Below are 12,801 nucleotides of genomic sequence, written 5' to 3'. Positions count from 1 at the left end.
AGAGCTAGCCTGCATCAAAGGTAGGAATCTGGCTGAGGTCTTCTTGTCTTTGAGTCCACCTCTCTCTTCCCTTCACCCAGGATGCCTCTCTTCACAGCCTAGATCCTCAAATATCGAAGATACCTGTTATATCCCTTCCAACTCTTCTTTCCAAAAGGAAATATGGCCATTTCTTTCATCTGACCTTCATATGGTGCAGTGTTGAGGCCCTTTCACCATCCTGATCACCCTTTCCTGGCTTCTCTCCCATTTGGAAAGAGGGAGAACATTGGTCCTTCCCTAAATCTGGTGCCCAGAACTTAACACCAAACTCCAGCCATGACCTGGTCATCAGGTCATTAGGACATTTGCCTCGCATAATCAGTCACTGTTCCTTTTAAAAAGGTGATATTTATGGTTACAGAAGCTTTCTTCATTACCAGGACGCAATGTTGACTCATATGAAGCTTTCAAGCCATTAAAATCTCCAACTCTTTTGGCATATGAGCTGCTGCCTAGCCACACTTCCTCTATCTTGTGCTTATGAAGGTGAAATTGTTTATACGTCAAGAACAGACTTTATGTTTTGTCTCTGTTGTATGTCACCTTATTTGATTTGGCCCATTATTATAACCTGTTCAGCTCTTTATGGATCCTTAACCTTTTCTGTGTGTCCTGGACCACTTTAATGAAGTCTATTGACCCCTTCTCAAAATAATGTTTTTAAGAAAATGCATATGATTATAATGGAAACCAATTGTATTTAAATGTAATTATCAAAATATTTTTTCAAGTCCATGGATCCAGGTTAAAAACCCACATTGGCATCTTTCCCAACATTTTAAAGTGCAAATTTGAGAGGCATTCTTTCTATACTTCTATTTAAGTCATTGGCAAAAATGTTAAGTCTCATGGGGCCAAATACATGTCCCTGGGACATTTCACTGGCAACCTCCTTCCACAATGACACCTTTGGGTCCAGCTATTCAACCGCTTTTAAATCCACCTAATTGCATTAACATCTAACCCATATCTCCCTGTCTTTTCCACACAAATAACATGAGTGACTATTGAAGGCAAGCAAATTATAAGTTTCATATATTAATCCTTAATCATAATTCATTCAATAAATACATAGCTATGTTCCAAATAGAAAATAATTAATCTCATGAAATGGTCACATGTATTTGAACTCATACTATTCAAAGTTATAATTTTGTAAAAATATGGTCATTGGCTCTAGCCTAACATAAGCATTCAGTAAAAAATTTGAATGATGTGACCATCTTGTGGATTTGTTATTTATACTTATTAGGATCTAGATTAAGTGCCTACTGTAGTCCAGGCATGTACTAAGTTATTATTTGTTCTCAAAGAGGACCGTGATATCACAAAGGTGATGCCATGACTTGCAATTGGATTGGATTTAAGTGACAAAGGGCTATGCAAAGTCACCAGCCTCACTTTCTCCTCTAGGAGTCAGCTGGGTCCAGTGGCCAGATGTAGATCAGGAAGATGGCTCCACATACAGGAGTGGGGGATCTTGGCCTTTTTAAGCTCAGGTCTTTCCCAGGTCTCAGTATGACTGAGGCAACACCCATTCGGTGATTAAGGCTAGGTAAGAAAGGAGACAAAGAGTGACCTCTTTTTTTTTTTTTGCCTTTTGGAGGGCAATTGGGGTTAAGTAACTTGTCCAAGGTTACACGGCTAGTTTTTTTGTGTGGGTGTTAAGTGTCTAAGGCTGGAACCAAACTCGGGTCCTCCTAACTCCAGGGCCAGCGCTTTACTCCCTGTGCCACCTAACCGCCCCAGAGTGACCTCTTTTACCTAGTCAAAAAAATAATCAATCTGGGAAGGGAAGACCCTTTGCATTTTTGACCAGAATAGAAACAACTGCTATTTACACTTACTTTGAGCCATTAGAGCCCAAACAATAAGCAAGAGAGGCTGGGACTGGGACCTGTTGTTGGACAAGCAAGCACCTGGGTGGCACAGTGGATAGAGTGTTGTTCCTGAAGTCAAGAAGACTCATCTTCCTGAATTCATATATGGCCTCAGACATGTCCTAGCTGTGTGACCCTGGGCAAGTCACTTAACCCTATTAGCTTCAGTTTCCTCACCTGTAAAATGAACTGGAGAAGGGAGTGACAAACTACTCCAGTATCATGCTAAGCACTGTGGCTATAGAAGACAGACATGAAACAAGCCCTGCCCTCAAGGAACTTACATTCAATTGGAGGGAAAACAGCATGTACAGGGACAAGTAAATGTGTATATCCTCAGATGGGAACAGTGCTGTATCTCCTCAATGTGGATATTCCCTCCTGTGATGCAACTCTCAACCCACCCCTGCCTCCCTCTCCTGTGCCACTTTTGTCTGTGTCCTTTTGAGTCTGTACTGGAGGGTGCACACAACATGCTGGGGGCCTTCTAGCTCCCTCTTGCGGTCTCAAGTTCATGGTGGAGCATATGGGCAGTCCATTGTTCATCCATCACTCTAGACATACGATCAACTCATTTTCCTTTGGACAATAAATTTCTTTGACAATATACTTTACTCTGGTTTTTCTGTACTTGTCTATTGTAGCCTATGTGATACCTCTCCATTGCTATCTGAGTAGTTGAGTAGTAGCCCCTTTTGGATTCTCATTAGACTCTTCTGTTCCATAACTTGTAGCCATCCCACAACACAAGTAGATTATTAATATTACAGAAATGGAAAGATGGACCTGTGGTTCAGGGAGAAGTTAGAGGGCATTAAAATGACCCAAAGGGAATCACCACATTTTTCTCTATTTACTTCCTTCTGTTCATTTTCCATTTGCAGTATCTGTCCAAAGTGTGTGCGTGTGTATGTGTGTGTGTCTGTTTATATCTATGTATATTCTTATCTGTTCATAGATATACAGATACATAGACAAACATACAGGACAGAAAGACACACATATATATTTATATACAATGTATACACACATATGAGTAAAAGATAGAGACAGATAGATAGACAGGCAGAGAGACAGAGACAGATTCACACACAGAAACAGAGACAGAGATTCATTATATAGATTATGTATCTACATGTCACTTTTTAAAAAACAACAGGTATTCTTTATGCATTTGATTTTTTTCTCTGTGTGGGTGTACAGGGCAAGCTCTTTTGAATGGTCATGGATCTCATCCAGGATGCTCTTGGGGGAGGGGGGGTGCAATTAGGTGGCACAGTGAATAGAGCACCGGCCCTGGAGTCAAAAAGACCTGAGTTCAAATCTGGCTTCAGACACTTGACACAATTACTAGCCGTGGGACTTTGAGCAAGTCACTTAACCCAATTGCCCTCCAAAAAGAAAAAAAAAAGAATGCTCCCTAAGGTTTAAGGAGGTCAGCCCAATGTCATCTAAAAACAGGAACATTGGGAGGACTTCACCATCTATTGGTAGCTCCCTCTTCAGTTCGGACTCTTCACACGAACTCTGCCATGAACATGGTGAATACCCACAGCAAGCAAATGTCTCCCTATTTTAAGCCTTACATGATATCAGTGATCAGAGGGTCATCAAACAGGGATGGCTCAGTTGTTTTATCTTTCAAGGAATCTTGCATAATTTGGATGTGTGGGTGGGAGACACCTTGTTGGAAGAGAAAGTCTTATAGTGATGTTCTGTTTTACTAAATCAAATGCTTTTTTTTTAAATAGAAAAAAAAACTAAACATCTTGAATTCTCTGCATCTTTTAGAACATTGTAATGCAGCAAGGATGTAATCCAATGTGGAATATGGCTTGTAAATGGCTTTCAGTATGACTTGTATCCTCACTAATAACCTCACCAAGGATGACCTTAATTCCTGTATGAATTTATTCCCATAATATTTTTGTTTAGATGGGAAAGTAAGTATATAGGTCTGCAGTTGTTAAAATTTTCTTGGTTGCTTTCTTTTTGGTGTTATTAAGACTTGAAATGTTTTCCTCCACACCTTGAGTATGTTTTCTTCTTCAGATACCATGGAAATAGAACCCTCAATGTTCTTACAATTGTGCTACCTCCAGCACAGATGTGTACACTGGGTCTAATCCAGCTGCTTTTCCATCTTTATTCTCCTCAGTGCCATTTTTATTGCCCCAGTTGGGATGTCCAGGATTGGGCTTTTAGATTCAGGTCTGGTTATTTTACTATTCTCGATGCCGAGAAGAATTTATAGTAAAAGTCTTGGCAGATCTTTTCTTTCTTATTCTTGTTATCATCCCTCCAGTTCAATCCCTAAATGCCCACAGAATGACTTTGCTTAGTTATCTCTCTCTTCAGACTTTCTTTTATACATCCTCCATTGGGTTTTTTTTTCTGTTTTATGAAGCCATGGTGCTCATAATTTTCTCTGTAAGATTTTACAAACAAGTTTATGATCTAAACCTGTGTCTGCTTGACAAGTGAATCAGAATTTGAGGATGGAAATATTTGTTGGGCTTTTTCATCCTCCTTTTATGAAAATTAATTACTACAATGAAACTGTATGAAGTTTAGTAATAGATGTCTTTCCTTTCTTCTGCTCCTGTCCAGTTTTCATGACCAATAACCAACTTAAACAGAGCAGGTTTGAATTGTTTTAATTCATCCTATATCTTTTTTAAAATTTGTATTTTTTCTTCTAACTTTATACTCATTTCAATCTTTGCTCTAACTAGCTGATGGTCCAATTGTACACAGACAACTGATTTAGGAATGATTGACCTACATCAAGGATGAGTCATTTCCTGTGATAAATATGATCAATTTTATTCTTTATGACACCATGTCCAGCACCCCCAATGCTTCATGAGGCTTCTTTGCATCCTCCACGTTTCGACCCTTGTTTCATACTCTTTGATTCTCATTTTTCACTGTACATTTTCCACCCTCCCCTTTGCTCCCACCCTTGCTGTGTCAATGAGTATCAAAGCCTATGATTATTTCATTTAAAGGGTTTTATAGTGCTCTCCATAGAATTTCTCCATCTTTGGTCACATCTATTGTTGCATAGACTGCGATTATTTTCATGGTGGTCTTTATGCAAATACTTATGAGCTCTGCAATGAATGTGTAGAGGAATTAGATTCCTTGTGTTTGGATAGATGATAAAACCAACTCCCAGAACTCCTTTATCCTTTCCTTCCAAGGAGGACCTTCCCTCCCAAACCATCTTGCCACTGGTCTTGCATCTTCCTTGACTTTCTCTACCTGGAACAGCACTTTCCCATCCAGACCTTTAAAAACCTTGCCCCAAGTCCCTGGGGGCCAAAAATCTACTCAGCTTTGGAGCTCCTACTCTGTGATTTAGCCGCCCCATTCATTCATTGGTGAATAAGTACAAACTCACCTAATCCATTATCTAATAACCCCCTTACCAGACTATTCTTCTCATTGCTTCTAGCCATACATCTGAGCCCTGGGCATTTTTTCTGTCTGTCCCCAATGCCTGGAATACTTTCCTTCCTCATCTCCTCTTCCTGGCTTCTCTGACTTCCTTTAAGTCTCAGCTAAAAATCCCATCTTTTATGGAAAGCCTTTCCCAACTCTCTGGTATATGGCTTGTTTGTAAACATTTGTTTGTTGTCTCCTCTGTTAGATTGTGAACTCTTTGAAGGTAGGGTGCTATCTTCTGCCTTTCTTTGCATCCCCCGAATTTAGTACAGTGTCTGGCATACAATGGGCACTTAATAAATGCTTAATGACTGGCTGACTCTCACCATCTGCCTTTATGCCTTGTACCCACCCATCCCTTCATCCCTTTCCAGTACTTGCTCTGGACATAATAAGAAAATCAATACTACCTTTAAGTCTGAGAAGATTGTGTTAGTTGATTGCCATATATTGATCAATTCATCTTTCCTGTGACCACTCCCTTCCTCCCCCTCCCAGACACAAACTACCTTCTCCAGCCACCAGTCTCCTCTGTGTTGTCTCCTATTAGAAAGTAATAAGAAAAGAGAAGAAAAGGGAAAATCTCACTTTTGTATCTGCACACCCAATGCTTACCACATGACCTGGGATGTAATAATTTCTAAATAAGTGTTTTTTATTCATTTGTTCATTCATTCATGCTTTCCTTTTGCTTAGGAGTTTTAACCTTAGATGTGTGGACATTTTTTTAAAATATTGTAATAATTATGTCTCAAAATAATTTATTTCCTTTGTAATCCTGTGTATTATACTTTATTAATTTCAAACATTACTCCAAGAAAGGGCCTGTGACATCAAAAGGTTAAGAACCTCTAATTTTATGAAAAGACACCTCCTCCTGCCCAAATTCTCTTGCAGAGAAGGGAGGTCTAGTGGTATGGAACATTGTATATATTTTCAGATTTTTAAAAAAATTTCATCAAAAAGTTTTACTGATTTCCCCCTTATATTTCTAATTTTATTTTAAAAATTTATTTGTTATATGGGATGGCCCTTTGGGAGGGGTAGAGGAGAGGCATGGGAGAAATTTAGGTGTTATAAAAATAATAGATATAAATAATATTTATTGTTAATGAAAAAAACACTAATTTAGCTGCATTTTCCTTCTATCTTTTGGCTCCGTTTATAATGACAGTGTCAAAATTGACCCAATTCAGTCACTTTAATAGTCTATTTACCCTTTGTTGATCAGTAGAAGTAGAATTCACATTTAGAATACCCCCAGCTTAGTTCTAGTTTCTAGACTCTGAGATTTGTGAAAGATCATGAGACTCTGAATTAGGGAAGTTGTGTTATAAGTGGAGAGAAGGTAAAGGGTGGAAGAGATATTGCAGAGATTATGGGGACACGACTTGGCAAAGCAAGTGGATATAGGGAGAAGATGGGGATGAAGAGATGACCTTCGGGCTGCAGATACGGGTGATGGTGGTATCCTTAGCGGAAATAGGATAGTGAGGAGGAAGAGTGTCTATTAGTTAACAAGCACTTAGCAAGATCTTCCTCTGTGCCAGGCACTGTGTTACTGAGGCGATACAAGGAAAGGGCAAAAATACAGCCTCTCTTCTCAAGGAGTTCACTCACACTCTAATGGGAGAGACGAAATTACATACACATTACAAATCCCTAGAAGTAAATCTGAGGTGAAAGGAACTAGCAGCAGGGGGAATTGGGAGAGACCTCCTGAAGAAAGTAACATTGGAGTAGAGTGTTAAAAGAGATCATGAAACCCAGAAGGCTTAAAAGTGAGAAGGAGGGGTGGCCAGGTAGCACAGTGAGTAAGAGCACTGGCTCCAGTGTCGGGATGACTGGAGATCGAATCCCAGGCTCAGACACTCAGCACCCACCCAGAAACACCTGGCCGTGTAACCTTGAGCAAGTTACTTAACCCCAATTGCTCAGGGGCGGCCAGGTGGCTCAGCGAGTAAGAGCACCGGCTCCAGTATCGGGATGACCTGGATCAAATCCAGGCTCAGATACTCAGCACCACTCCCAGAAATAATAACTGGCCGTGTAACCTTGAGCAAGTTACTTAACCCCAATTGCTTAAAAAATTAAAAAAAAATAAAAGTGAGAAGGAACAACATTTGGGGCATATGGGACGACCAATGAAAAATCATACAGTTAAGAGATAGAATGTCATGTTGAAAAGAACAGAAAACAGCCCCTCTTCTGTTTCCCAAGGCCAAGATTTCATGATGAATTATCTTATAATGACAATGGCAGAAAAGTTCAGAAAAGCAAAAGGAACAAAATATTTAAAAGGAACTCAAAAGGAATAAAAACACTAACAGTGCAACATAGGTAGCCTGCGACATAACTTCCTCTCTTCCTCCCCATACTGCTTTCTTGCTTACAATGACAACAGCCCTGAATTCAACTGTTGCCTTCATATGATAAGTAAATAATTTCTGTCATTATATGACAGCAACCAATGAAAGTGATTTAGTTCCAGGATTATTCCCTGCAGAGAATTTTCTGTGATGCAATCAACAAAGTCTTGTTTCTATAGGCCTTTCTTTGGAGCACCAAACATGCTTTTGTTATTCAAAACTCTTTTTTGTAATGTGACTTCTTGCATTCAAATTTTATAAAAAATGTTCCATATAGGCTTATAAAAATGCTTATTTTTAACATTCTTTTCTTTGAAAGTTGAGTTCCAAATTCTCTCCCTTGTGCCTACCCCACTCCCACCCACTGAGAAGGCAAGAAAAATTATGTCAATTATACATGTGAAGTCATGAAAAACATATTTCCATATTAGCTATATTGCCAAAAAAAGAAATCAAGAAAATTGTACTTCAATTTGCACTCAGAGTTCATCAGTTCTCTGTCTTGAGGTGGATAGCATTTTTTCATCATGAGTCCTTTGGAATTGTCTTGGATCGTTATGTTGATCAAAGTAGCGAAGTCTTTTCCAGTTGATCATTATTACAATATTGCTGTTACTGTGCACAAGGATCTTTTGATTTTTCTCCTTCAATTTGCATCAATTCATATAGGTCTTTCCGTGTTCCCCCCTCCCCCCAAAACCACTCCCTTTGTCATGTCTTATAGCACAATAGCACTCCATCACATTCATATGCCACAACTTGTTCAGCCATTCCCCAATTAATGGACATTCTTTTGGTTTCCAATTCTTTACCACCACAAAGAAAGTTGCTGTAAATATTTTTTGTACATATAGGTCCTTTTCCTTTTTCTTGATCTCTTTGGGTTATAAGCCTAGTAGTAGTATTGCTGGGTCGAAGGATATGCACAGTCTTACAGCCCTTTAGGTATAGTTCCAGATTTTTCTCCAGGGAAACCAACATTTATTTTGTACCTATTTCCCCTCATCCCCTCTAGTATTTGTCATTTCTGATAGGTGTGAAGTGGTACCTCAGAGAGGTATTAATGTGCATTTCTTTAATCATTACTATTTAAAATTTTTTTCATATGGCTATACATAACTTTGAATTCTTTTTTGGAAAACTGCCTATTCATATCTTTTGACCATTTATCAATTGGGCAATGGCTCTGCACACACTCCCCCCAGCGGCACAGATCTTTCCCGCCAATCTCCTAAATTGTCTTAGGCTGGAAAGGTGTATCACTCTGGCCTTTTGTTGACTCTGCTGCTCAACAATTTCATTTGAAGAGCTACTTTGATGTTGTTTAGAGGGTAATATTGGGAGAGTTCATCTGGGCTACTGCCTGTATTCCATCATCTTCCATATAGGCTTTGCATGCATTATTTATTTAATAAATGATTACTGGATTGAATGGAGAGGGGTATGTGTATATATAAATTTATAGTATGTATATGTATACATACACATACATGTATGTATATATACACATATTATATATGCATACATATGCATACACATATGTATTTTATATACACATATATAAATATTCATGGAGTGTGTCCATGCACCTAGAACTATTGAGTAAGAGAATTATTCTGGAATTTTGTAAAATCACAGGATGTTTCTAGAGTGGGAAGGGTCCTTGGAGATCAACTAGCCCAGTCCCTTCATTTCACTGTGAGGAAACTAGTTGATGTATACATAAAGAAGGGAAGGAATGGGGGTGGGGGAGGAGTGTAGGTCTAGGGAAAGACAACTGGATTTGGAGGGGCTAAATCAGTAGATCCAGAATGGGAGGGAACCTCAGTGACCATCCAGGTATGACTCATTCATCTTAAAAATAAGGAGAATGGAACCCAAAGGGTCTGAGCTACTTGCTGCAGAGCTTATAAGTAGTGGGGGTGGGATTTTCTTTCCTCTTCTATAAAATAGTGGGACTCAATAGTCCCTAAGCTCCCCTGTAGCTCTGATCTGCTCCCACGTCCTCGGATTCCGTGTTTCTGGGTCCTTTCCCGTGCCTCTCTTTCTTCTGTATTCCTTGTTCTGCCACTCCAAGGACCCTTCCTGCTCTGACATCATCCATACCTTGTCCTAACATTAGATGTGGTGAAGGCTCCTTCTAGCTCTAACATTCTAGGTTTTTAAGTTCCCCTATAGCTCTAATAGTCTGTGTTTACACGTTCTTCTCCACCATCACCCCTCACTTGCCCTGCTGTTCTACGTTCCTCATTCCCACACCCCATATACCAAAGGTCCCTGCCTGCCCTAACTCGTGTTTCCTGATTTTGCGTTCTATGTTCCTCCTTCTATCATCTTACATTTCTAAGGTTCTCTCCTCCTATAACTAGTTCTTGTTCTTACATTTTTATGTCCCTTGTTCTAAAACCAAATGTTTTCAATGTCCCTCCCAACTCTGACACTGACTAATAAGAGGGTTTTTTCTCAACTTTTCTTCCCTCTCCAATGGCTGCTCTCCTACTAGGAAGGAGGCTTCAGTATATCTATCGCCTCTCCTTTAAAAACCCTAATCACTTAGTCCTTAACTTACTCACTTCCCATAAGCTGCTCTCACTCTACCTCAGCCACGCAAACATTTGGTTATCCCCTTGATCGTGCCTTCCCTCCATTTTAGAAGATTCTGAAATGCAGTGATATCTGACAATGAGATTGTTTACTACTCTTCATCCTCTTGTGACTTCCAGTCCTCTGAGCCCTCCTCTCTGTACAGTAGCCACCCCCCCCCCACTTGGGTTCTCTGTTTCTCTCCTCCCCCAGCTCGGACAATCCAGGGTTCGCAGCTGCCTTCCTCCTCCTGCGTTCTACATTCTTAGTTCAGATGTTTGGGTTTCTAAGGACGCTTCCCACTGTTTTAACGTTCTGAGACTTGGGTTCGGTGGGTCAGAACCCCGAATCACAGCCCAACAGTTGCGGGGCTGGCTCCCATGTAAAAGGGCGCTTTCCCTCCAGCATCTCCAGGCTTCCAGGGAGCCCACCCGAAGAACCCCCAGTTCTAAATCCACGCTCCAAACGTCCTAACTCCGCGGCGCCCGAGTCACCCCGCCCGGACTCTCCCTGACTGGAAACGCCCAGAGGATGCTCGCGTCTGCCGGTCGGCAGGACAACCGCTTCTAGGCTGGGTAGTCCCCGCCTCTCCAAAGCGGGACGGTTGAACGATTGGCCTCGGACCTGGGCACGCCCTCCGTTCCCCTTCGCCGATTGGAGAAGGAGAAGGCTTCTCGTCCCGCACCCGCGCGGTTCCCGGGGCAACCATTCCCCCCCAGCAACGCGCACAGCCCCAGTCCACAGGGTCCAACAAGCCCTCCATCTATCACACTATCCATCATCTCCCTATGACCTGCGTTGCTGTCAGCGCTAGCATACGCACTCGGTGCCCCTTTCTGGCTGTCCTGTGGGCGGGGACAGCCCCGGCCAGGTGCTGCAGCCCCTCAGACATCCTCCCCTGACCCGGGCTAGGAGGCTACGAAGCCCCAACAGCCAGGAGAGCCCATAGCCAGCGGGGCGTTTGCTGCTCCATAGCCATCCCGAGCCCAGAAGAAGCGGAGCCTTCGTGAGCCCCCGGACTGAGGCTTTGCGCCCCTTGGGAACAGTCAGAAGCCCCTCCTAGGAAAGCTCGGGGAAGCGCTTGGAAAGTCACCTGCCCGTGCGTCAGGTTGGGACCAGCTGCTGTGTGGGCAGGCTCCCGCATCCCGGCAGCCCCACCATGCACTGCAGGTCGTACTTGTTGCTGGAGAAAGAATTCACGGAGCTCCAAGAACAAAACCTATTTGTGAGTAGGAGGGATGGAGAAGGGAGGGGAAACGGAAGCCGTATTGCTGGGGAAGGGGGCAGCATTGCATGTGGTGGTGAAGTTTTTTAAAATCTTTATGTCTTTCCTCTCGCTTTCATGTCACAAAGGAAAAGACCAGGATCAGAAGTCAGAGTCAGAAGGCCTGTTTTCAAATTTTGGCACCAGGACTTGCTACCTGTGTGACCTGGGACAAGTCATTTAAACTTCCTGGTCTTCCCTTTCCTCATCTCTAAAATGAGGAGGTTTGACTTCATGGCCTCCTAAGTGCTTTCTGGCTCAAAAATCTGTGATCCTGGGCATGGTCTTTCACAATGAGGACTGGGACCTGTGGGTAGAAAGATTCTTAAAGTCACAATTACAAAGATAGGTTGGAACTGTCCAGCCATGGACTCCCACAGGAGGTAGTGAGTTTCCTGTCACTGGAGGGTAAAGAACCACTTCTCGACATCGTGATTTTGAGATCTGCAAGGGACCTTTTAGGCTATCTAGATTGGAGGAAAGCATGTGAGGCTCATTGTAGATTCGAAATCGCTGTGGAGCATCAGCTATTACTGGTGTTATTATCTTGCAATCCAATTTCCTTATTTAACAAATGAAGAAATTGAGAGACAGGGGGTGTTGTAGAAGAGACATGTGATTCAGTTATGGATTGAGCTGCACGACTTCTAAGAGCTTCTCTAATGTGAACATGCTTATTGCCCTCTTCTCCAGAGTTCTTCAATTGACTATTTTGTACCAGATTTGTGAGTTTATTGCTGCTATTAACTGCCTAGGAACAAACTCCTGCTACCAAAGCAAATTAGCACCTGCTTTATAACCTATCGTCTTAGAAACAGTAGCCTAGGGAAGTGAGAGGTTAAGTGACTTACCCAAAGTCACGCGCTACTGAATGTCAGAGGTGAGACTTGAACCCATGTTTCCTGACTCCAAGACTGACCTTCTATCCACTGAATCTGCTTCCTCTCAAGTCAGGTGTTTGGTTTTTAAACCTTATCTGAACTCACTGAGCACTTGATCTCAAGCATTTTATCTGTTATATTCTTCACTTAAATAATAGCACCTACAATATGCCACTCAATAGTTTTAAAGACTTTGACCCCATTGGACCCAAAAGCCATCAATTACTAAGCAAGGTAAATAAATGATGGTCACTGACAGCCCTTAGACAAGAACTGTGGAGGAAGGAGAGAAAGAGAGAGAGAGAGAGAGAGAGAGAGAGAGAGAGAGAGAG

General features: G+C 41.7%; 1 protein-coding gene across 1 annotated transcript in view; it reads left to right on the top strand.

Annotated features, from left to right (window-relative positions):
* The first annotated feature begins 11,483 nt into the window (after window positions 1-11,483).
* The window catches only part of LOC138164792 (ubiquitin-conjugating enzyme E2 U-like), a 69,820-nt gene continuing 68,502 nt past the window's right edge, over window positions 11,484-12,801 (top strand). Inside the window, exon 1 of the mRNA XM_069092739.1 lies at window positions 11,484-11,549. Coding sequence (XP_068948840.1) covers window positions 11,484-11,549 — 66 coding nt within the window. The remainder of the gene's footprint in view (window positions 11,550-12,801) is intronic.

The sequence above is a fragment of the Petaurus breviceps genome, unplaced genomic scaffold (assembly GCF_028583685.1).
Source record: "Petaurus breviceps papuanus isolate PSGF00001 unplaced genomic scaffold, PetGlider_PUasm1.0 207, whole genome shotgun sequence".
Classification (NCBI taxonomy): domain Eukaryota; kingdom Metazoa; phylum Chordata; class Mammalia; order Diprotodontia; family Petauridae; genus Petaurus; species Petaurus breviceps.
This window is presented reverse-complemented; position numbering and strand designations above follow the sequence as displayed.